The 23,019-nt window shown below is 57.4% G+C and overlaps 1 protein-coding gene across 2 annotated transcripts in view; it reads right to left on the minus strand.

The window, feature by feature from the left end:
• Positions 1 to 1,098: 1,098 nt before the first annotated feature.
• The window catches only part of MYH9 (myosin heavy chain 9), an 84,135-nt gene continuing 62,214 nt past the window's right edge, over positions 1,099 to 23,019 (minus strand). For both annotated transcript variants that reach the window (XM_040985398.1, XM_040985406.1), the window contains 27 exons: positions 21,515 to 21,629; positions 19,520 to 19,713; positions 19,088 to 19,209; positions 18,386 to 18,455; positions 17,065 to 17,225; positions 16,134 to 16,242; positions 15,181 to 15,312; positions 14,739 to 14,945; positions 14,117 to 14,254; positions 13,139 to 13,262; positions 12,437 to 12,608; positions 11,581 to 11,793; positions 11,060 to 11,204; positions 9,911 to 10,117; positions 9,586 to 9,690; positions 9,242 to 9,394; positions 8,199 to 8,447; positions 7,233 to 7,445; positions 6,872 to 7,084; positions 6,486 to 6,647; positions 5,406 to 5,534; positions 4,555 to 4,643; positions 4,344 to 4,467; positions 3,866 to 4,074; positions 3,152 to 3,260; positions 2,877 to 3,049; positions 1,099 to 2,521 (listed from right to left, as the gene is read on the minus strand). In XM_040985398.1, coding sequence (XP_040841332.1) covers positions 2,404 to 2,521; positions 2,877 to 3,049; positions 3,152 to 3,260; positions 3,866 to 4,074; positions 4,344 to 4,467; positions 4,555 to 4,643; positions 5,406 to 5,534; positions 6,486 to 6,647; positions 6,872 to 7,084; positions 7,233 to 7,445; positions 8,199 to 8,447; positions 9,242 to 9,394; positions 9,586 to 9,690; positions 9,911 to 10,117; positions 11,060 to 11,204; positions 11,581 to 11,793; positions 12,437 to 12,608; positions 13,139 to 13,262; positions 14,117 to 14,254; positions 14,739 to 14,945; positions 15,181 to 15,312; positions 16,134 to 16,242; positions 17,065 to 17,225; positions 18,386 to 18,455; positions 19,088 to 19,209; positions 19,520 to 19,713; positions 21,515 to 21,629 — 4,155 coding nt within the window. In that variant the 3' untranslated portion in view covers positions 1,099 to 2,403. The remainder of the gene's footprint in view (positions 2,522 to 2,876; positions 3,050 to 3,151; positions 3,261 to 3,865; positions 4,075 to 4,343; positions 4,468 to 4,554; positions 4,644 to 5,405; positions 5,535 to 6,485; positions 6,648 to 6,871; positions 7,085 to 7,232; positions 7,446 to 8,198; positions 8,448 to 9,241; positions 9,395 to 9,585; positions 9,691 to 9,910; positions 10,118 to 11,059; positions 11,205 to 11,580; positions 11,794 to 12,436; positions 12,609 to 13,138; positions 13,263 to 14,116; positions 14,255 to 14,738; positions 14,946 to 15,180; positions 15,313 to 16,133; positions 16,243 to 17,064; positions 17,226 to 18,385; positions 18,456 to 19,087; positions 19,210 to 19,519; positions 19,714 to 21,514; positions 21,630 to 23,019) is intronic.

Raw genomic sequence — 23,019 nt, forward strand, 5'->3', positions numbered from 1 at the left:
GGAGCCGGACCCCCTCCCCATGCCACTTTGCTCTCTGCAGGAAGAGTTAGAGCCGAGCACAGCTTCCTGCTCTCTGCACTGCCCCTCATGCCTCACACTGCTAACTACCCCTTTCCAGAATGTTCTCTATCCCTCCCCCACAGGTGCTGTTTTACAGAGAGCATCTCCTGTGAGACGCCCATCACTCCCCTCTGACAGTGTATTCACTATGCTGTGCAAACACCAACACTCCCTAACTCCAGAATATGTCTTGGCCCCAATAGGCAACTTTATGCCCATTAGCAGTAAGGCTGGTTGGCTCAACTGCTCCTGCCCCCAGACCCTGGCTCTCAGCTCCCACTTCCTCCCACCTAGTCTGCCTAGGAAGTGAGAGGGAAAGGAGGTGTGGGAGGGCAGGTGGTCCAGGCTGTGTTGCATGGGGCTTGGCTGGGCAGCTCTGGGAGCCCTCACTCACAGGCCATGGTGCCTGGCCAGGAATGGCCAGGAGAAGCCAAGCTCAAAGTTGCAGACCATGCAAAGGCAGATTCGACAAGAGTGGGAGGATCAAGTCAAGGGCAGAATCTGGCTGTGAGGCCCAAGGTTCCCTGGTGGCCTTGCTGGATACCACGGGCTGGCTGGCTACTGCCACTGTTCTCACTCCTGGCATCCACAGGGGTGCCACAGCCCCTAAGCAAGGCCTTTCCTGCTGCCTACCCCTTGTGGTCCAGGAACACGTGTCACCCAAGAAAGGGGTTGACTTGTGCTCAGGCCCCCATTCTTCCAAGACCAACCAAGACTCGGAGAGTCCCGTGCAGACCATCCTGTTCCCACTTCACAGGCCCTGTCATCACTCTCCACAGGGCAGGTGCTCACTCACAGAAATGAACCAAGTCCTGCTGCCAGTGCTCTTAGCATGCTCGAGTCTGGCCAGCCTATCCTTCAACTTCCTCTTTGCTGCACAATTGCCCATCGCGCCCACAGCTATGCTCAGATGTGGTGACTACTGGGAGACCCCAGCTCACCCTCTCCCCAAACCAGCACCTGTCACAGCAGCACCAAACCCACGACCTGCCATCGTTCCCGGCTGCCGACTCCCATGATGACACCAGACACGGCTCATAGCACATGGTACTGTTTATTGTGATGCTCAGTGGAAGTCTCCGTAAACCAGCTGACTGTAGTGGTGGCGCCACACACATGCTAAGGCACTTTCAGTATATAAAAAAAGAAGGGGGAGTGGGAGAAAGTTCTGGGCCCTGCTGTGCCAGCGCTGGGACCTGAATTCAGAGCTTGGTAGGCATACATAGCTTTGATATAAGATTCATGTTTGTTGAGTTTGTTTCCTTTAAAATAAAAATTGCCATCTTGTCATAGTAAGTCTAAACGCAGCATATACAAAACAGTTAGGAACACAAGTAAATTCAGCAACCAGTGTAGACCAGTGTAGGGTGAGCTACTCTTCTCTAAGCACGGTTCCGAAGGAAAGGCAGTGATAAACACTCGGCATTTGATCGTTCATTACAAGAATGGGGGAGAAAAAAGGAAACTTCTGCTTTCAAAAATCTCCCTGCAGGTGGCAGGGACTCAGCTGGACCGAGTGGGCGGGGCAGACAAGGTGCCCTCGGCCCGGTCCTGGCATCCATGCAGGGATGCGTATGGGTTCTCAGGCCCTCTCTGATGCTCTGGCTGTCAGTCCTGGGATAAGTCCCTTAACCATTAAATACATTTGGTCCCCAAGAGTGACGGGAGAAGCTACTGGCAGGCTGCTTGCCTGGCCCACTGGGCCCGACAGCCTGGCTGTGGGGGTGGCAGGGCTGTCCCTGGCGAAGGAGGGGAGTGGCATTGCACTTGAGACGTCTTGGGATTGGGAAGGGGCCGGCAGGACCGTGGTGCTGCCTGCCCTCGGCACTCTGTGCCCCGCACAGAGGTGGGGCAGCTGGGCCTGCCCCTTCTGGACCACCCAGGGCCGCAGGAGCAGGGAGCCGATAGGGCAGGGGTGAGGTTACCACATGTTGATTGCCAACAACGGAGTAGGGAGGAAGAGGGGACAGCTGGTGGTGGAGTAGAGGTGGGGGCTGGGCTATCAAAACTCCTTTAGTCTTGAGAAAAATAGATTCATAGAAAATCTGCATGTCTGTCCCCAGCAGTCTGCCCTCCACGCCTCAGTGGCCTGTGCTCAGTGGGGGGAAGGGGCTGGAGACAAGGGGGCACTCCCTCCTGGGCCTCCAGCATAGGCCCAGGCCCCTGACTCTTTGGTATCAGAACTGCGAGTTGGGGGTTAGGGAGGGGGAGCAACTGGAAGGGCTACAGCAGAGGAAGCCAATGCCCTCAACAAGGCCTGGGGTGCAGAGGGGTGGGGTCCCAGTCCCAGCAAGCCCCAGCAGGGGGCACTGCGTGAGGCTGGGAAGGGGTCCCATGGGTTCCTTATTCAGCAGGCTTGGCCTCAGCGCCATCTGCTTTGCCATCCAGCTCCTCGTCCGAGCAGTCACCAGCGCCTTTCCGGGCCATTCGGCGGGGCACCACGAATGGGAGATCTCCACGCCTGGAGGAGGGGAGTTCAAGGGCAAAGGGTAAGGGTCAGTGGAGGAGGGTCACAGGCATGCAGCTGGACCAGTCGGAGCCATCTTAAGAGGGAACGCGAGGAGTAGCTGACTGCCCTCAGCGGGGCGAAGGGAGGCTGGGCCTCCAGCAAACAGAAGGTTCTCCAGGAAGCAGGCAGCACAAGCGACACGAGATGCAGGCACAAACACTGCCCAGAAAGTGGAAGCGACGACCCAGGGGACGGGCACACAGCAGACGGCAAGAGCGAGGGTCCCTTGCTCTGGCGCTGGTGGGGGAGCGAGACCACGTTCACCTAGAGGAGTCCGTTCCCAGGGGCTTGCCGGCCGCACACTCACCTGAGCTTGTTCTTGAGGGAGCTGACCTCACGGTTCATGGCGTCGGCCGTCTCCGTGGCATCCTCCAGCTCACGTTGCAGCTTCCGACGGGAGGCGTTGGCTCGTTGGGCCTCCTCCTCGGCCTCTTCCAGCTGGCGCTTGAGTTGCTTCAGGCGGGTGGATGCCTTGTCAGCCTGTGGGGATGTGTGGCCCAAGGCCCTGGTTAGAGGGTCTGGGCAGATGAGCGGCCGCGGGGATCCTGGCTAAGGTGCCCACGCACACAGCCCTGAACACACCTGGTCCTTGTACTGCTCAGCATTTCGTCGCTCGTCCTCCACCTGCAGCAACACGTCCTTCAGCTTCTTCTCGGCCCGGCGCACCTGCTTGGAGGCGGCCTGACGTTCCCTGCACAGCAGATGTGGCTCAGCGGGGACAGCCTCTTCCAGAGGCTCCCGCCAACCAGCCATACATTGGGTGTGTGCCCTAGGGGCCTGACGCCACAGTGCCTGTGGTCCCTGCACACCCGCTTCATGCTCTGCCTTTCAAAAGGGACGAGCGACGTTTCCCAGGTGACAGACTGTTGAACCAGGACTCAGGAAAGGGAAGTGACACGTCTCACAGAGCTTGGGTATAGTTAGAAAAGTGTGCACTGAGGTTTGAGGCCTGGGGTGACTCCCACTTCATCCCCAAAGAAACCTCAGTCTTGCTAAGCTCCCAGAAAGATGCTGGGGGGCGGAGGGGGAAGGACCCCACCTGTTTGGACTCAGCCTGCAGCAACAGCCCCCAGATCTCCCCATTTCAGAAGTGGACCCTGAGCTCCCATCACAACCCATTAGGTCTCTAGTAAACAAAACAGGACATCAGCATGCAGGGGACAGAGCTGACCCGTGATTGGCTCAGGGAGGACCCTAGCAGGTAACAGCTGCTCTGGGGACACAGAGTGCATTGCCACCGCCACCGCCCCGCACCTGCCAGCTCAGTGGGCGAGGGCAGAGAGGGGGGGCTCGTACTTGGTCTCGTTGTCCAGCTGCTCCTCCAGCTGTGCGATCTTGGCCTCGAGGGCGGCGATGGAGGCCTTGTACTTGGACTTGACAGTGCCCTCCATCTCCTGAAGCTTGACCTTCAGCTCCTTGTTCTGGCGCTCCAGCTGCTGCCGCGCGTTCTCATTCTTCTGGGCCTGACTGCGCTCCAGGTTCAGGTCGGTGTTCATCTGGTCGATCTGCAGAAAAGAGGGGCTGTGACCTCAAGGAAGGCGGGGGCCCTGCTGCAGGGCATGAGAGGGCCCTGGGGCCAGAGGACATTGCTGGGCCAAGAATCATCAAGCGATGCAGGAGGCAGAGTCCAGATGCTCTCTAGCCCGGAGAGGGAAACCAGGGCCAGGAATTTTTTCCAGAAGCTTCTGCCCACTACTGCCTGTGAGGCCTCCCGTAAGGGAGCAGTGGTGGGTGGGGCTTTAGGAGCCCGGGTCGAGTCAGCATGGCCACCCACCTGTAGGTTGGCCTTCTTTAGGCGGTCATTAATCAGCTCCGTGTTGCCCTGCTCCTCCTCCAGCTCCTCCTCCAGCTGGGCGATGCGGGCCTCCAGCCGCCGCTTCTCCTCCAGTGCCAGGGCTCTGGCGAGGGTAGGCACAAGTGAGAGGGCTCCATGGGACCAGAGGTGACATCCCTGGGGGTCCCCTCTGCCTCCTTGCTCATCTTACCCTTTGCCGCTGCTGTTGGCAATCTCATCAGCCAGCTCATCCCGCTCCTGCTGCGCCTGGCGCTTGGCACGCTCAGCAGCAGCCAGTTCCTGCAATAAGGATGTGGAACGTGACCAGCAGAGACAGAGCCACACCTGCCACTCCATGCCCCTGCCCTGCACGGTGTAATCCGTCCCAAGACCCGGCTTCTCCCATAAAGTTCTTTCCCATGAATCCCTGTAGCTCGTGGGCTTGATTCCCTATTCCCAGGTCACAGCTTAAACACCACCTGTTAACAAGAGCCCAGTCCAAGGAGCCAAGGAATCAAGCCAGGCCTGCTGGGAAGGCCTACGTGGACAGAGGTCCTCAGTGCTGGCGCCTATGTGCTCCCAGCAGCCAAGAAGTCAGGAGGGTTGGGACAGACCTGAGTCCAGGGTGAGCCAAGTGCATGCACCCTGTGGGCACGGGACAGTGGAGGAAGGGCTGCCCAGGCACAAGCAGGAGAGAGCAGAAGGGACCGTGGCTGGACCCTGTTCTGACCATCACACTCAGCAGCAGTGGCTGCACCTTGTGCAGGAGCTCAGGCCTCCGAGGTGACTCCATGGTGGCTACGTGTGAGGCAGCCAAGGGGGCAAGCAGATCCATCCTTTACCAGCCAGGGTTGGTGATTTCATCTCAGTTCCCAGGGGAACAAGTTCATCCCTACACACATTTTTATCACCTTCCCCTAGCCCTACTGTGGGAACTCTGGCATCATGGCACTCTTTCCCAAGTTAGGGTCATGTTTCCAGGCCTGCTCTGGCAGGCTGGGGGTGGTGGAGGGAAGCCCTGGCCCGCGCCACCCGCTCGCCAGACAGCAGCGGCTGGCTTACCTCCTGCAGCTGCATCATCTCAGCCTCCATGCTCTTGAGCTTCTTCTCGTTCTCCTTGGCCTGGGCTAGGGTCTCCTCGCGAGAGGCTCGTGTGTCCTCCAGCTCACGCATGTAGTCCTTCATCTGGGCCTGCAAGGGAAGCACTGGGTCAGCACCGCTGCTCAGGCCCGCCAGCTCCGTGCCCTCTGCCCTCCCTTTCCCCAAGAGGGACACCTCGCCAGCAGGGACTTGTGCCGGCTTTCTGCCTGGTCCATGTTTAATCAGCTTAACTCTAAAAGGGCAAAACAGTGAGTCAACACTTTCATGCTGTATCACTCACATGCTTTTGGGCGTGAGGATTTACAAAGCCCATTTCTCACTGGGCTGAGTGCAGTGTACATACTGGCTCATGCTTTCTTTCTGGAACTCCCTTGAGGCCAGTGCCCCTGGCACCTCTCCCAATGCACATGTACCACTGGATGTCAGTGCCCAGTCTGCCAGCGAGGACAACTCCAGGCCAGGAGATGTGTTTCCTTTTGTTCCTCTAACGCATGCTTCCACTCTAACACCTCTGTTAAGCAGCGCTTTTTGTTCCCTCTGCTGCAAACAGCTATCCAACTGGGACACCCCAGGACAAGCGGCACGAGCCTGGCTGTGCCCAGCCAAATGGCACCTGCTGGCAATGTTACCAGCAGGCAGAGCACCCAACGCCCTGAAACCTTGCTGACAACTCATGTTCGTGGCTCATGTGGCACGATGTGGCGTGGCAGAGCTGGCTCTGGTGCGTGTTCTCCACTGATGACAGACACATGCATCTCTCTGCCAGCTGTCCGGCAGCAGCTTCTCTCCGGACACCTGCCCTGAGGGGTAGCCTCCCTAGCAGCACGGCAGGCCCAGGTCTGTCTAAGCACTCGGAGGCACTGGTTCCACTGCAGCTCTGTTTTCTCTGCTTGCTCTGTGTGCTTGCACCCTGGGCTGCAGAGTCTCTAACTCTGAGATGAGGCTAAGGGCACTCACGGCCGGGATCCCAGCCTTCATGGGCCACTCCACCAAGTCCAGCATAGGCCTGAGCCTCGTGTCAGGTGGCCGGGCTGACCTCACCTGCAGTTTGCGCAGCTGCTTGATAGCTTCATCACGGTTCTTGTTGGCTGAATCAATGTGTGCCTCCAGGTCCTTCAAGTCCATCTCCAGCTTCTTCCGGGCGGCCACTGCCATGGAGCGCTGCTTCCGCTCATCCTCCAACTCTGCCTCCATCTCCCGCACCTGGGGAAGCACCCACAACTCAAGAAGCTGGACCCCTCTCTCCAGGAACCAGCAGGGGTTACTGACCATCACATCTAGCAGAGACCATATCTGAGCCCCGGGCAGAGGCTGGAGAGGTAAAGGCAGGGAAAGAGGGGCCTGGGGGTCCTAGCACAAGCCAGGTGCAGGAAGGGGAGAACACAGGCTTTTTGGGAGCTGGGCAGCAGGAGGGCCCTCACACGCACCTGTCTGACCAGCTGTTTCTTCTTCTCCTCACTCTGCTCATCACGGCCCTGCAGGTCGCGCTCGAACTGTGCCTTCATGGCCTGCAGGTTCACCTCCAGCCGCAGCTTGGCGTCCTCGGTGGCCTGCAGCTCATCCTCCAGCTCCTCCAGCTGCGTCTTCATCTCTTCCACCTGCTGCTCCAGTGCCCGCTTGGACTTCTCCAACTCATGCACCTGAGCCCAAGCGTTCACATCAGGATGGAGGCAGGAGCAGGTGGCCGAGCTGCTCCAACCTGGACCCCCAACATGTCCCAGAACTTTCTGCCAGGCCCGCACCAGGCACCCTCCAGAGACCGGCCAACAGACGGGAGCCGACACTCACGCTCTTGCCCACGTCGTCCTTGGAGCTCATGAGATCCTCCATCTCCGTGCGGAACTGCTTGTTGAGTCGCTCCAGCTCTGCCTTCTGCTCGATGGCCTCCTCCAGGGCTCGGGCCAGTGACAGTGCCTTGGTCTCTTTCTCACGGGCCTCTGCCTCGGCCCGATCGCGCTCCTCCGCATACTTGGCTGAAATGGTCTTCTCCTCTGCCAGGAGCTGGGATGGAGGTGGGTTCCATGAGGCTCAGAGCTGGGGACCAATGCGGGCTATCCCAGCTGGGCCCCAGGACCCGGGGAATGAGGTCAGAGAGGAGCAGATGCAGGGCTGGATCCAAGGATGACACAAGGGCAGGGCTTGCCTTGCCCACCACCGCAAAGCATCCATTTGACTTAGTTCTAACAACTTTATGCTCCACAGGGCTGCTGCCATCAGCGCTCACGTGGGAGAAATCCACCCCAAGGATCTAGAAGCTGGCTACTCTCAGCAACCAGTTGGCATCTGTCTCAAGACCAGGCAGACGGACTGCTCAGAAGCCCAACTGTGGCTCTCTCTAACAATGCTTCCAACCCTATCCCTGCCTTCCCATTCCCTCTGCTTCTGTGTGTGCCAAGACAATGTCGGCAAAGCCGCTGCCAGGGGCTGGGCATGGCCATGATTTGCTAAGCTGTGCTTACTAAGCATCCTCTCTGACTCTGACACCTACATCTCGTTGTCCTGGATGAACACGTCAAGTATTAGATATTAGCAGAACTGGCTGGTTCTGGAAAACTTGGAAAACACACAAAAACAGAAAGGAGAGAGGTTACTCTGAAGCCCACTACCCAAAGGCCTTTTGGTAACTTTCTTTTCAAGCTCCTCAACCTCCCAGCCCTTGCCCTGACCCATGCAGGCCGAGGTCACAGAGGCCTAAAGCTGGGATGCCTGAGGCAGAGAGGAGATGAGGAGGAGGACCAAGCTGACACCCCACACCTGGTCAAACTTCTTCTGCTTCTTCTCCAGGTTGGAGACGCTCTGGCGCTGGTGGTCCAGGTCCACGAGTAGGTCGTCCAGCTCCTGCTGCAGCCGCGTCTTGGTCTTCTCCAGCTTGTCGTAGGCAGCCACCTTCTCCTCATGCCGCTGGCTCAGCCCCTCCAGGTCCTTCTGGAGCTTCCGCCGGGCCTCCTCAGCCGTCTCCAGGCAACCCACGCCATCCTCCATCTTCTTCCTCATGTCGGTCACCTGGGCAGGAGCATGGTGTGAGGAGGCACCCAAGGGAGCATTTACTCAGGCAGCAGGCTTCTCCCTGGGACACCTGAAGGCTTGCTACACCATGAAGGGACTGAGGAGCCCACTGTGTCATGGACGTGGCTCCCCGGTCGTCTCCCTCTGCCAGGAGCTCCTGCTGAGGGGCCGGGGCAAGGACTCTCCAACTCAATCTGCACTGACTGAGCCTGTGGCTATCCAAACACTGAGGCCCAGAGCAGGGACCCCTGACATCACTTCTCCCAGGAAGCAGGTGCACACACATGCACATGGGTACACATACACACTTGCACACAAGCTTCAAAATGGGCCCTTAGCCCCTCCTGACTGAGCCACGGCAGCCCCATGACAGGCTCTAGGGACAAAAGCCCTGATCTGTGCCTACACCCAGATCTACTCTGCAGCTCATAAGAGTGGATGGCTGTCTCATAATGCTTTTACACCAACAGGATAACTACACGGCCTGACCGAGTTAGCCAACTGCAGAGAGCCACAGTCGCCCCCAGCACAGTGGGCCCAGCAGAATCTCCAGGAGACTCCCAGCAGCTCTGAATTAGCATCCAGGGATCTCCACGTAGCAATAATGGCACAGACTCCCGGGCCCCATTCACAACGGAAGCAAGGTGAACTTAGAGCCAGGGACTGGCCAAAGGCAGCGGGCTGTGTGCTGCGTGTGTCCACCCAGGTTCTCAGACTGCTAAGGCTGTCTCAGAGGGCCCTGAGCTATGCCGAGGCCAGTGCCCGGCCAGCACCCTGAGCCAGCTCTGCACCTGGGCCTGCAGGGTGACGATCTGTTTCTCCAGGTTGTGCTTGGCCTCCTCCTCCTCCTCCAGCTGCTCCTTGATGGAGTTCTTCTCATCCTCCAGCTGCTTCAGCTTGGTGCTCAGGCCCAGCTTCTGCCGGTTCTCCTCCTGCAGCAACTCCTGCTCAGGGGAACGAGAGGCATGCAGGGTCAGGAGATGCGGCATCAAGGCCTTGCAAGCCCCACAACCCAGATGGCAGGATCTCGTCCCTTGGATTGAAGGGACAGTGATTCAAGGATGAGACTGTCACAAAAGGGGTCCCAGACAGGATTGGCAGGCACAGGTGCCTGAAGGCCTGGCAGCTACCTCACCTGGGTGTCCTGCAGCTGGGACTCGAGCGCCGAGAAGTCCTTGGTGAGTTTGCTGGACTTGCTGTCAGACTGGTTGAGCAGACCTGTCACGTTATCCAGCTCCACCTGCACAGGGGAGAGACGTGCCTGTGAACCTGAGCGCGAGGGGCTGGCACAGCCGGGCTACAGAGGTTTGGCTGAAGAGGCAGTGTAGATGGACACAAGAGTGCAAGTGCACAAACGGACACTGGAGCACCAGACCTGCTCCAGGCCCAGCTGAGGGAGCATCCAGGGGCCAGGCTGGGATTGCAGAGGCAGAGGGAGTTGGTGCCAGCACAAGCCTTACCTGCAGCTTGGTGACCTTGTCAGCCAGCTCAGTGCGCACGCGCTCTCCTTCACTGAATTTGACCTGCAACTCCTGCAGCTGGGCCTCCACCTTCTTGCGCTTGTGCTCCGAGTCGCCCTTGCCCTGCTGCAGGGCCTTGACCTCGTTGGCCAGCTCGCCTCGCTCATGCTCCAGGGTCTGCTTGGCTTTCTCCAGGTTGGCTTTCACCTGGCAGCAGGGGAGGCAACAACATAAATGGGGATTTTGGGTAGTGACCTGGGACATGCGTCCTCCCTTCTGTTTAACTGCCCAAATAACCTCCACCCAACTCTGTTGTCTGGGCAGAGAGAGGGTGCTAGGGGTCAGTGCTGCTGCTGTTGTAGATGTTAAGATTTTAGCAAGCTCTACATCACAGCAAGGGAACCCTTAACTGACTACTCATAGCCACACTTCCCTAGCCAACAGCCTGTGCAGGTATTTGGGCACTGAACCAACAGATGGGAGCTCTCCCTCAAGTAAATAAAGAAACATTTTAATATCTGTAAGTGAGGTGGAGTCTACAACACAAATGCAATAATCCCTTTCAAGTCTGCACCAAGAGGCCTGAATGAAAAGCAGCTCTGGGGGCATGAACCAGTGGAGGAATGGGAGACTCCAACGTGCACAATGCGCAGAGCTGGGCCAGTGTGGAAGAGGGACGGAGACCCAACACACTCAGGCTTCCAGTGGAAGAGCCCCGAATGTTCCCTGCTGTCGCCAACAGAGAGGGCTGCAAGTTCTGGAGGCAGAACATGTTCCTCCTGGCCAGGACACCGCCTGCATGCACAGCCCTGGGGCTTCCCTAGCAAGACTGCAGCCGAGCGTTTGCTGGGGGTGCTCTGGCGAGGGTCTGCAGGTGAAAGCTGGACTCTGGGGGCCCTGGAGTCCTTGCAGGCTGTCGCTGTGACAACCCCAACACATTAACACCTTGGTGTGCACTCACTACCTCAGAGCTTCTTATGTGCAACCACATAAGACAAACCTATCATTCTCCTGGACAGAGGGGCGGGGAGCGGGGGAACAGGTACAGGATACCAGTGGCCCAAGGAGCCAAGGAGTTGGGGCTGAAGCAAGACCGGCTTCAATGTGGCCCCTCCCCTGAGAGCAGCACAGGCTGGGTAGGCTGCCTACCCGCTTGGTCTGTTCCAGCTGCTCGGCCAGCTCCTCCACGGCCTGCGAGTGCTTCTGCCGCATCTCCTGGATCTGGGCCTCATGAGTCTTGGCCTCATCCTCGAGAGTCTTCTTCAGAATGTTTACTTCCTGCTCACGTTTGGACCTGCACAGAGAAACCCAGCCCCTCACAGTAGAGGTCCAGAGCCAGGAACCTTTCCCTGACCCTGCCACAGACAGGCCTGGCATTGCCACTGTCTGCAGCTGTTCCCTACTCAACTAATCACATCACCAAGGCCCAGGCTTGCAGACACACTTGGTCGAGGCTTCTGTGTCCAGCAGCCTCGGAGCCCACCCTGGCTGCACCCTGAGAAGTCACGTTTCTCTGCAGATCTGCTCAGCAGAAACAGCTGAGGAAGTCCTGGCTTTGGCGCTCTCCCAGGATGCAGGAAGTACTCCAGCATGGCACTACTCCAGGCTCCAGCCCTTCGGGCCACGACCTCTCCCTCCCAGCACCCTTACATCCTTCCTCAGTGGCACACCTGAGCTCCTGCTGAGCAGCCGTGGAGTCCAGTGTGTCTTCCAGCTCTGTCTTTAGTGCCTCCAGCTCTTCTCCAAGGTCCCGTTTCTGCTTCTCAGCCTTATTTCTGAAAGCACGTTCTGATTCCAGGTCTTCCTGGAGTTCTGAAATCTGAGATTCCAGTTCCCGAATCTTCTTTAGGGCCATGTTCTTCTGGGCAGCTTCTTCTTCCACTCTGCCAGAGAGATCAGGGTTAGCACGAGGCTCCTGGCACCTTCATCACCTGGTTTGCAGGAATAAACCTTAGAGAGGTGCAGTCAAAGCTGCCTGTGGCTGTCACAATCATGCACTTAGAAGGGTTCTTGGGAAAAAACACCTGGAGAGCCTCACAGAAAAACCATTTCCTCTGCTAAATTAAGACTCACTGATTTAAACTTTAATAATAATAACTACAAGATTACCAAAAAAAAAAAAAAAGAACCTACAGTTTCTCAGACTGCAACTGATGCACGATGTCCTGTGGACTTGAGGTGGGACAGTCTGTGTGGCAGAGAAGTAGGGCTTCTATAGGAAATCTACATTCTGCTCAATCTTGCAACAAATCCCAAAGTGCTCTAAAAATTGTCTTCTAAAGCACATGTGTGCCTATGGCCAAGAAACTTAAAAAAAAAAAGTAAAGTGGATAGGTGATGGAGTTGTGGCTGACTCTGGGTTAGAGGAGAAAGCCACTCTAGCCTTTTAGACAATGGGAACTACTCAGGTATAAAACAGCAGCAGAGGGCATGCTCGCAGCTTCCTGGCACGCCGAGAACCTGAGCAGCGGGGCAAGTGGCATATGTGTTCTGGACAGCCGGCTGACCGCATGCCCTGGGCCTCACCTAGCTAGGGCAGCCTGGAGCTCCTCCTCTTTCTTGGCTAGCTGCATCTTGAGCTCGGCGATCTGTGCCTGCAGTTCAGCAATCTGGTCGCTGAGGTCGGTGGAGTCTCCCTCCAGCTTCCGGCGTGTCTTCTCCAGCTCCTGCCGCTGCTTCTCCTCCCTGCGGAGGCGCTCTGTGCAGGAGCAGGGGTAAGGAGGCAAGGCTCAGTGGCCACAGGCTCTGCTGTTAATGACTTATGGACAATACAGTCTCATGAAACATTAAGGCTCAGAGGCCTTCAGAGTACACACACGCTCACTCCCAACCCCCAGGATGTGGCCGAGTCCCCTGTGGGGGTCACTGTCCGCCGCTGCCCTTCCTAGTAGGGCAGCTCGTCTCCTGGTGCCTGGAGTCAGTGCTTGCTTGCCTTTGAGGCTACAGCACATCGAATTCTCCAGAACGCAGGCTTAGCTGCATGTGCACGAACACTTACAGGGTCAGAAAGGATGCCTCACCCTGAAGACCCATCACCCTGGCCCACCTATGACCTCTTGCAGTCTGCCTAGCACCTTGAGGATGTGGACCAATGAGGCAATGTGCATCTTTGCTCCCAACTCTGCATGCGACAGCCAGAGCACCCAGGCTCCGGCACCTTAATGTCACAGGGCAGCAGCCGAGAGGCCAGGCTGGAGTGAGCTGGGGATCCCCGAGCGTCCCCCTCACCTTCCAGGTCGGTGATCATGGCCTCGTGCTTGTTCTTGAGCTTGGCGAGACTCTTGGACTTCTCCTCCTCCTCCATGAGGTTGGTGGTGAACTCGGCAATTCTGTCTTCCAGCAGCTTCTTTTCCTGGGGGGCAGAGGTGGCGGAAGGAGCGTGAGGGCAGACCAGGCTGAACAGAAGGTGAGTAAGGTGTACCTTACCATTCCCCGAAGCACGGCTGGCCCAAGAACGCAGGACTGGGCAAACAAGTCAGGCCTTAAAGGCTGACTGTAGTCCTGGGGGTCTCAGGGATGGAAGGGGCAGTTCCGAGAGGCTTCTAGTTCCTCGGAACAGAAAAGTACCCAAGGAGGGATCTCAGCTCCTCTCAGACCTGTGCCATCCCCATGGGCACGTGGGTGGTCTAAGATAGCTCTCCAGGCAGCAGGTGCTGGTGAAGTAGGAATGGCTCTGCCTCTTCGAAGATAGCCATAGAGTGCTTGTCTGTGTGCCCAGGCCTGGTGGGTGGTGGTCTCCTCCCTGCCCTCACATCACCCCGTGCCCAAGGCTTCTCTCCTCACTGGAGTCCTGCCTTCAGGTTAACACGAACCTCCTCACTCAACACGACTGTCACCCTCCCCACATGCCAGTCCCTTGGTGGTATCATGCCTCTTTCACCTGCACCTGCTGGGGACACAGGAAAGCCTTCTACTCTCATCCTGCCTTCTCCTCAACATGTCCCCAGATCAGGTCTCGGGACAGGTGGCTGCCACCTCAGGGTCAGCTAAAGAGCACCTGCAGGATCAGCTAAAGAGCACCTGACATTTCACATGGAGCCAAAGCATCTCAGGCCTCATGGGGGACAAATGAGCACAGAGCCAGCCTGGGGAAGGTCCTGGCTAACCCTCCTGGGTCATTTGCTCCATCAGGAGAAAGGCTCCCTGGGCCGTGGCTCTGGCAGGAGGGGCTGCCCCAAGAGCCGAGAGTGGGGACCCAGGTCGTACCTTGGCCAGCTTGCAGTTCTGGTCCTCCATGATGATCTGCTCCTCCTCCAGCTTCTTCAGCTTGGCCTCTGTGGTCACCTTCTCCAGCTGCAATTTCTGCCGGGCGCTCTCTTCCTCCTCCAGCTGCTCCTCCAGTTCCTGCCAGAAGAGAGGGTGGGAATGAGCTGGCTCTGTGAGCTTGCTAAGATGAGATCCAGCCCTGCCAGAGGGGTCATGTGTATTGAAGTGGCAAGATGCCCAAGAAACCCTTTGGTGGGGTGTCCCTGAGTCAGCAGCTCCCACTGAGATGGTCCTCTACTCCCAGGTCACAGGGAAAAGTCAGAGGGAGGTGGAGCGTGTGTGGGGTGCAATGTACACAGGGATCTGAGGACCCCATAAAGGAAACCTCCACCCTGCAGAGGAAAGCCCTCTCAGCTGTCCCTCATGGACACGGGGACACACGTGGACCCCGTCTCCCTGTTTCTGGGGCAGCAGGGGTGGGCGGCCAGGGAGCACGCGGTCCCCGTCTCCCTATTCCCATGGACCCCATCTCCCTGTTCCTGGGGCAGCAGGGGTGGGCGGCCAGGGAGCACAAGGACCCCACATCCCCATTCCTGGGGCGGCAGGGGTGGGTAGCGGTTACCTGAATGTTCTGCTGCATCTTCTTCTTCTCGGCCTGCAGGTGCTGGCAGCGCTCTTCCTCCTCCTCCACCCTGGCCTCCAGGTCATGGCAGATCTCCTCCAGCTCCTGCTTCTTGGCTGTCAGCCGGGCCCGCAGCTCCTCGGCCTCGGCGCACAGCTCTGTTTCTGCCTGCAGTTGCTCCTGCAGCTGTAACTTCTCGGCCATGAGCTAGGGAGGGCACAGAGTACATGTCACCTCGTAATCTCCACCAGCTCTGCTGCTTAAATGCCCAGGCCCTGCCCACCAGCATGGCCACTCTCCTTAGCCATCACCCCCTGCAAGAAGCAGCATCCCCCAACACAAAACCCACCACGGGGTCTGCAGGCTGACCACTATTTCCCTCCAGCCATTAGAGTGGCCACAGGGCCTCACCCTAGTGTGGCCAGCAGGGGGCACTACCCACCTGAGACTGCAGTGTCTCCATCTCAGTGAGCCTGTTCTCCGCAGCCAGCTGCTTCTCTCGCACCTTCACCAGCTCCTCCTCCTTGGCCATCATCTCCTCCTCCTGCCGGCTTACCTGCAGCAGCGGCTTGACCTGGGAGAGACACACAAGCTCGCCAAAGTCAGGGGTAACGAGCCACACTGTGCAGAGGAGAGGCGGCAGAGAAGAAATCTATATGGTCCTAGTCTTTGCATCGCAGGGCAGCTATCCCATGCGCGTGGATGTTCATGAAAGTTCTGTGTACTACAGCAGAGCACCAGGAATGGCAGTAAGGTTTGCTGTCGGAAGAGCAGCAGGTTGACTGACATTCCCTCTGGAGTACACCGGTATCTGAGAGATGATGCCGACACAGGAGTTTTAACCACAACGTGCAAAACACAACATCGTTTGCACAAGTGAAGGCTCTGTGATGCACGAATGTGTGTGGCTTATACAGCTGAGATTTATAGGCAGGGAAAGAAGGAGTGGAGAATCAATATTGAAATTACAGTTATTGGCTCAGGGTGAAGGAATTGGGAGTGAATTTCAGTTTTCTTAACACTCTTCTCAACTTCTTTTAATTATCCACATTATATACAAAAGCAGGATGAACCATCTTGAAAGTACAGGAAATTTATAAAAAGACTCTGAAGGGGCCAGCCTGGTTGTGTACGAGTGTGTGGCCACACTGGGGTGGCAAATGTCTGGGCCTGCAGGGTCCTAAGCCTTTGCTTGCATGGCCCAGCTCTGGCCAGCCCTGGAGCAGACCACAGCCAGGCCCGCTTGACCAATGACCACAGGGCATGTCTGGGCTTGTGCTACCAGACCAAAGGCCAGGAGGGCAGCGGGTCCCTGCAGAGGCCAGCACGAGACCGGATGCTGCTGGGGTCACGGCGCACGGGGCCGGGCAAGGGAGGCAGCCTGCACTCACTCACCTTGGTGAAGAGCCGCCACCACTGCCAGTTGCGTAGCTTGAGGTAGGCGGCGCAGTTCCTCTGCAGAACTTTCATGGCTGTCAGCTGCTGTTGCCGCTTGGCAAAAGCCCTGGGGTACAGGGGCGGGGAAGGACATGGTCAGCACCTGGGCTGGGCGTGGCGGACACACACCTGACCGCCCTCATCTCCCCGGGAGGCCTTCACTGGGGACCTGTCCTTGCCCCACACACACAGGTGGGAAGCTGGCCTTGGAGCAGGGCCTTGGGGCAGAGCCCCAGCTCTCCCACCTATGAGTGGTGCGATGTATAAGTTCTGGATCTGGCAGGGGGTGACCAGGCTCTGGCTGGTCAGATTGCCCCCTTCGCTCAGAGGCTCACGCTGTCAAAACTCCATCTGAGCTGCTCAGAGCTGGCTCTGCACAAGTGGCCTTTAGGACCCTGGCCTGGAAGGTGATCAGCTCCCAGGGACATGCCGCCACCAGGCAAGCTTAGAACAGGAGAGCAGTTGAATAGCAGAGCTCTGTTCACCCATAGGGTGTGCTTGGTTCTCCCAGAGTCTAGAACGCTCGCTGGGATATGTGGCCCTGGGAAAGGACTCAGGCGCCCAGAAGCCGTGTGCAGTGGCTGCACATTTGCCCCCTAGGATGGCTCCGCCTCAGGAGCACAGGTCCCTAGGGACAGGCAGGCCTGAGGATGTGACAGAGAGGGATCCAGTGGGCAGAGCTCTAACTGGAAGAGCCCCCCCTTCCCACAGGGTCCCTCAAAGCCTTTGGGGGATATACTCCTGGCCTCTTTCGGGAGGTGGGAGCCCAGGAGGCAGAGGGGACCTGGAGAACCAGAGGTGTTTCCCAGGACAGGCGCCTGCCAGGAACTCAGCTGTCCCAGGACACAGCTTGCTGATAATGGGGTACTGTGGGCATCTTGGAACTCACTTCCTGGCCAAGTAGCCCCTGCAGCAGGCCTGGAAGCCGATGATGACGTCAGTGATCTTCAGGTCCCGTTCCTCTTCCAGGTGGGCCAGAACGCCAGCCCGGAAGAAGACTTTGCTCTGACCAATGCGGTACAGGTTGCTGTCGAGCTCCAAGGCTTTGATCTAGACAGGGGGGAGCAGGTGGATGAGGAAAGGGTGGGAGAGCTGCTTCGAGAGGTAGCTGTGGGAATTACGAGGGAGAGTTTAGCCGGGGAGTCAAGCATCTGAGGAAATGTAAGTGAAGAGGAGTAACCCAGGGACAGGGCCAAGCCCTGAGGCTGTGCCCCAAAAAGCTCAGCTACCATCTATCTTAGGAAAAGGGGTTTTGGACAGCCCCAGCCAGCCAGCAAAACACACACTGTGTGCGACTTCAGGGACACTTGGTGCCCACAGGGCCCAGGGCAGTGTGGAGAGAAAGCTCCCAGTGGGAGGAGAGAAGACCAGGGAAGGTGAAGCCAACACAGGCACCGCCCGCCCCTCACCACCTTATCAATACTCACCAGCCAGGGAGGGAAGGGACTGTGAGTACCTGCTGTGGCCAGCGGCTGAGCAAGGCGCCAAGGCGGCCACAAGTAGCACATAGCCTCGTCCTGCTCCCACACTCTCTGGCAAAACTCTGGCCAGCCAGGAGCTATCTCCTCCCACCCCTTGAATGTGAGCTTTGCACACAGTAGGTATTCCATTTTTTTTCTTATCTCTTTTTCTCTCCCACAAATTCTCAACTCTGTTAGCCTATGTCCTCTGATTCTTCTAAAGAACTGGAGACAAAAGGCAGTGGCTGCCAATCCTGGACACGCCAGAAACAGTAGGATGCCAGCAAAGCCGGAAGAAGTGCTGCCTGGTCACTAAGCCAGTGTGTGACCTTCTCACACACACAACAGGATTCAGAGTGTATGTGATGCCAAGCATAACACGAGGGGCAGGAGGGAAACATGGAGGACAGGTGTCAAGCCACACAGACTGCGTTAGCTTTATGTGAGGTCCAGTGCTTACGTCTGCTGCCCCCTGCACCACACTGGACATGGGGCTGGGAGGCAACATGAACAAGTGGGAGGTGGTTCCCAAGTGGCAGAGTCCAACCCCAACAGAGCCAGCTGCAACAACAGACCACAGCCCTGACCCTCAGACGGTGTACACAGGGCTGCTGCAGGCTCGGCGGACTGGGAGGCTCACACTGGAACAGTATGATACCCTCACAGCAGAGGCACCGCCCATCAGCTGGGGCATGCAGTCAGAACAGTGCTGACCGCAGACTCTCTCCGCAGGAAGACAGCCCCACTCACCATGAGCACGCATGCCTGCTTTCCATCCATGAAGCCCTTGGGAATGGAGTTGGGTGTCAGGATCTCATACCTGAGGGAGAAAAGGGCAGTCTAGTCCTACACCTGGCTTCAATGCCGCCTGCCCTGGAACGTGCATGGAATCAGGGCTGCCCCAGGATGGTGGTGGGCATGGGATTCTGCTCCCAAAGTCTCCTAAGGAAAGACGCTCTTTGGCGTCCCACGCTGCTTTTTCTCCCGGGCTGAATGGCTCAGGCATTCAGCTGACTGGCAGCCCTGGGATGCAGCAGGGAGCCAAACATCAACGGCTGTCTCCTGACAGCACCTGGCTCCACACTTAGCACAGCATCCCGGTGTCCAGGCACACAGGGCACAAGCCATAGTGCTCGTTTCCAGAACGTTCCCCGGAGTCCCTAACCCCTGGCTGACCTTCACACATTTCTTTTCAGGTCTCCTCTAAGCACAGCCAACAGTCTCAGGCAAAGTCCCCACAGCAATTTGCAATCCAGTAATACAACAGGGGGGGCCCTCATCTTCTACAAAGAGTGTGGCAAGAGAGGTCAGCGGGAAGCGCTGGGTGGACCTCAGCTCCATGCACAGGGCACGGAGCTCCAGTGCTAATGGTCCCTGCTAGGGAGCAGCCCACCTGAGGCCTGGTTCGTGTGCAGCTGGGCCCAGCAGAGGGGACTCCAAGGGCTAGCTCACCTCTGCCGGAACTCCTGGAAGACCACCCTGTTGGGGAAGCCCTGGCGGCAGATTCGGATGCCCTCCAGGACGCCGTTGCAGCGCAGCTGGTCCAGCACCAGGTGCGGGTCTAGTTTGCCAGCCTGGTGGGAGAAAACAAAGATGTGTGGTCTCACTTCTGGAGCCAGCAATAGGGGAGCCCTCAAATTCAGAGTTGAGGGGACCACTGCAGACCCCTGGTCCTGCCAGCTAAATGCAATTCCCAGTTCTGGGAGAGACCACAGTTAGACCCAGAAGCAACAGACACACAGGTTACAAATGAGCGCCCCTTGTCTGCCTGCCCAGAGCCCACCTGCAGGGCACCTCCACTGAGGACTTGACATATGCAGAGACAGAAGGACATGGGCTGGAGGTCCTGCACCGCCACGCCCTGCCCTCACAGTGCTGCTGTACCTTCTTCTCATGATTGGGGATGATGCAGCGGACGAAGTTGGGGTTGGTGTTCCGCAGCGTGGCCATGAGCTTGGCTAGCTGCTCCTTGTAGAGCTGCCCCACTGTGCGGAACATGCCCTTCCGAGTCTTGAAGGCCCCGGGCAGAGCCGTCTCAGACATGCCGGCCACCTGGTCCAGGCCAATGATGCGGTCCACTGTGGAGACCACACAAAAGCACATGAGCATCCAGCAGTTCCCGCCGGGAGAGCTGAGGGCCAGGAGACAGACAGAAAGACAGATGGCAGGCCAGCGAAGGGCAGAAAACGAGAACAGCACCCTCTCTCTACTTGAGGTCCCCCCAAAAGCTGAGCAGCTCTGACCTCTGACCAGGAGGCAAAGGCAAACTCAAGGTCACCAGGCTCGCCCTCCTCAAGGAGGGGCATCCGTCCAAGGCTTACAGCTATCCCACCAGGCCTGGCAGTGAAGATGCCTGGCTCCAGTGTCCAACTCCAGTCCATGCTCACGCTGACCCGGGGAGACAGCAGGTGCTGACTCAGGGAGTGGGGCTTCCAGCTGAGTGTCCAGGGCCACCCAGGGGTGCCTAACATTCATGTGGGAAACCCAGACTGAAGCCTCAGCAGATGGCTCCTGCATTGGCCTAGCCCTGGCAGTGTGGGCATGTGGGGGAGTGAACCAGAAGACAGGAGCTCTCTCTACCTCTCAGAAATGGATGTTACTGACCATCTATGCTGCCTGCTAAAGGTTCTACTCCCAAAGAAATATGATAGAGCCCTTAGCCCTGCAGCTGCAAAGAGCACGCAGGGCAACATGGCTAGCGTCAAGCACCAGCCAATGCTCCACTCGAAGCCTTGCAGTCACTGCTGGCTGTGGATGTGCAGAATAGGGTGGGAAAGCCCACCTGCTCCTCCACTGTGGCCGGTTCTCTACAATTTACTTGAAGACAGCAACAGGGATGTTTACTGCAGACAGACGCCAGGGATGCAGACAAAGCCTACAAACCGGTCAGCTCCAAGGGAGGCACCTTGGACCTCACGTGGCCACCTCAAGGTCTCCTTCACTGGTGACCAAAGACATCCAGGGAGCCAGTGGGCTGCGAAGAGGAAGCTGAAGGTGGCCCTACTGTAACTGGTCCTTTCAGCTGATCCTGGCCTGCCCCTACGGGGGCTGGGCTTCAGGTTGGAGCTGACCCTTGCTGACTGACAGTTGGACGAACACACAGGTGCAGACCCGGCGGCATGCACCACCCCTGGTCCTCAAGCCGAGACACTCGCAGCTTTTGCTCAAGCAGCAAGGCACCACTTTACACGAGGAGATCCAAGGATGACTTGAGATGCTCAGGCGATGATTTAACACGAAAGATACAAAATGTGTAGCCCCAAGTCACATGACACAGCCCCTACTGGAGCTGGTGAGGGACACAGCAGGGAAGACTGCCCAGGAGCCACTGGAGGAGGGCAGGGGGCAGGGGCTTGGTTGGACAAGGGCTGTGGGGTGGGAAGGGGGACAGTGTCAGCAGGAGCAGGCTTTGCACAGCTCTGGGGTGCACTACACACAAGCAACACCACTGAGGGCAGCTGGTCACCTGGTTCTAGGTGGAGAATGGGAAAGCGTTGATAGAAATAGGCTCTCTGAGCGCTCTGCATCTCTGCAACAAAGAGGTTAAAGCAAAACCCAGGCAGAAGAGAAGGAAAACCCGCAGGAAGAACAGCAGGACAAGGCAAGGAGGAGAAGGCCAAAAACAAACAAAAAAAAAAACCCAGGATGAGGCGCAGTTACAGGAAACCTGTGAGAGGCTGCAGTGTCACACATGTGGCTCATGGCCACAGTCAGTGGCTGGAAGGGCCTGCACAGGCCCCAAGGGACCTCTCCCCTCAGATTTAGGAAGAGGGTAGAAGCCACCTGGTCTATGTGGCTTTGTATCTGGGCCCACTGAAGAGTGGGAAGTCAACTGGACAGAGCAGCGAGGAGGTAGAGGGCAGAGGGCAAAGGGCGTACCATCCTTCCAGAGCTCTGACACAAACTTGTCAGAGGACTGGTGCAGGAGAGTGGCAATGTTGTCGTTCAGGGGGTCCATGTTCTTCATTAGCCACTCGTCGGCTTTGTAGTCCACCTGCAAGAGTCCCAGGATCACAGGTCACTGGCTGCTCTGGGACTATGAGCTCATCTCTCGCTAGGCCTAGCAGAGCCACAGGCAGCAGCTCCAGGAACAGAACACATGCCTTCCTGCTGTCTCCATCCCCAAGACGGCAGTGAGATGTGACACGGACGGCAGCTGTCAACAAGATGCTGTCTGGCGCACACTCAGAAACGAGGCAAACACTACACGGTGGGGTAAGAGTAGAGTGCTACAGTCACACCACACCACAGACGTTGTTTTATTCTTTCCTTTTTTTTTTTTTAAGGTATCATGGACATGAAAACACTGGGGCCAGTGTTGTCATGTAACAGATAGAACTGCAGTAGCAATGGGGCATCCCACACAGGCACTGGTTCTCATCCTGGCTGTCCCCTTTCCTCTCCATCTCCCTGCTAACGGCCTGGGAAGGCAGCAGAGGATGGCCCAAGCGCTTGGGCCCCTGCACCCACACGGGAGACCCAGAAGTTATTGCTGGCTCCTGCCTCTGAACCAGCCCAGCTCCAGCCATGGTAGCAATCTAGGGAATGAACCAGTAGATGGACGACCTCTTTCTATCTCCACCTTTCTCTCTAAACTTTGCCTTTCAAATTAAAAAAAAAAAAAAAATAGATTTTTAAAGAAAAAAATCCTGGGCACTCACTAAAAGGCTGATGGGTCAGTTTTAGCTAATGTTGGCTTTTTGTCATTCCAGCATTTATATTTTCACTAATGAACACAGGCCAGTCTTACTTTCTTTGAAATACAGTCTCAAAAACATGAATAATACAAGAACTCGTCATCACAGGGTCCACAGGTGCATCAAAGCAGCAGGCATGTGGGCCTTCTTCCTAACCCAAAGTCCACATGTGTGTGTGCGTGGCTGCTGGCACTAAGATGCCTGCAGTTGGGCCCGGCATGGTGGCGCAAGTGGTTAAGGTCCTCGCCTTGCACGCCCGGGATCCCATATGGGCGCTGGTTCTAGCCCGGCAGCCCCGCTTCCCTTCCAGCTCCCTGCCTGTGGCCCAGGAGAGCAGTCGAGGACGGCCCAAAGCTCTGGGACCCTGCACCCGCGCAGGAGACCCAGAAGAGTCTCCTGGCTTCGGATCAGCATAGCATCGGCCGTTGCGCTCACTTGGGGAGTGAATCATCGGACGGAAGATCTTCTTCTCTGTCTTTCCTCTCTGTATATCCACCTTTCAATAAAAATAATAATAAAAAAGATGCCTGCAGTTGATGTCTCTTCTCAAGGGTCTGTGCATGCCTGCAGGGAGACACCCAGAACCAGGGCCTGCAGGCCCCTGCCTGGGCTTGGCTGCTGCCAGCACAGCAGGGCAGGAGTGTGCCATAGCCAGTGCCCTCATGCAGGTCCCCTGGGCGGGTTCTC

This window comes from Ochotona curzoniae, unplaced genomic scaffold, assembly GCF_017591425.1.
Source record: "Ochotona curzoniae isolate NIBS_2020 unplaced genomic scaffold, NIBS_Ocur_1.0 contig_1014, whole genome shotgun sequence".
NCBI lineage: Eukaryota > Metazoa > Chordata > Mammalia > Lagomorpha > Ochotonidae > Ochotona > Ochotona curzoniae.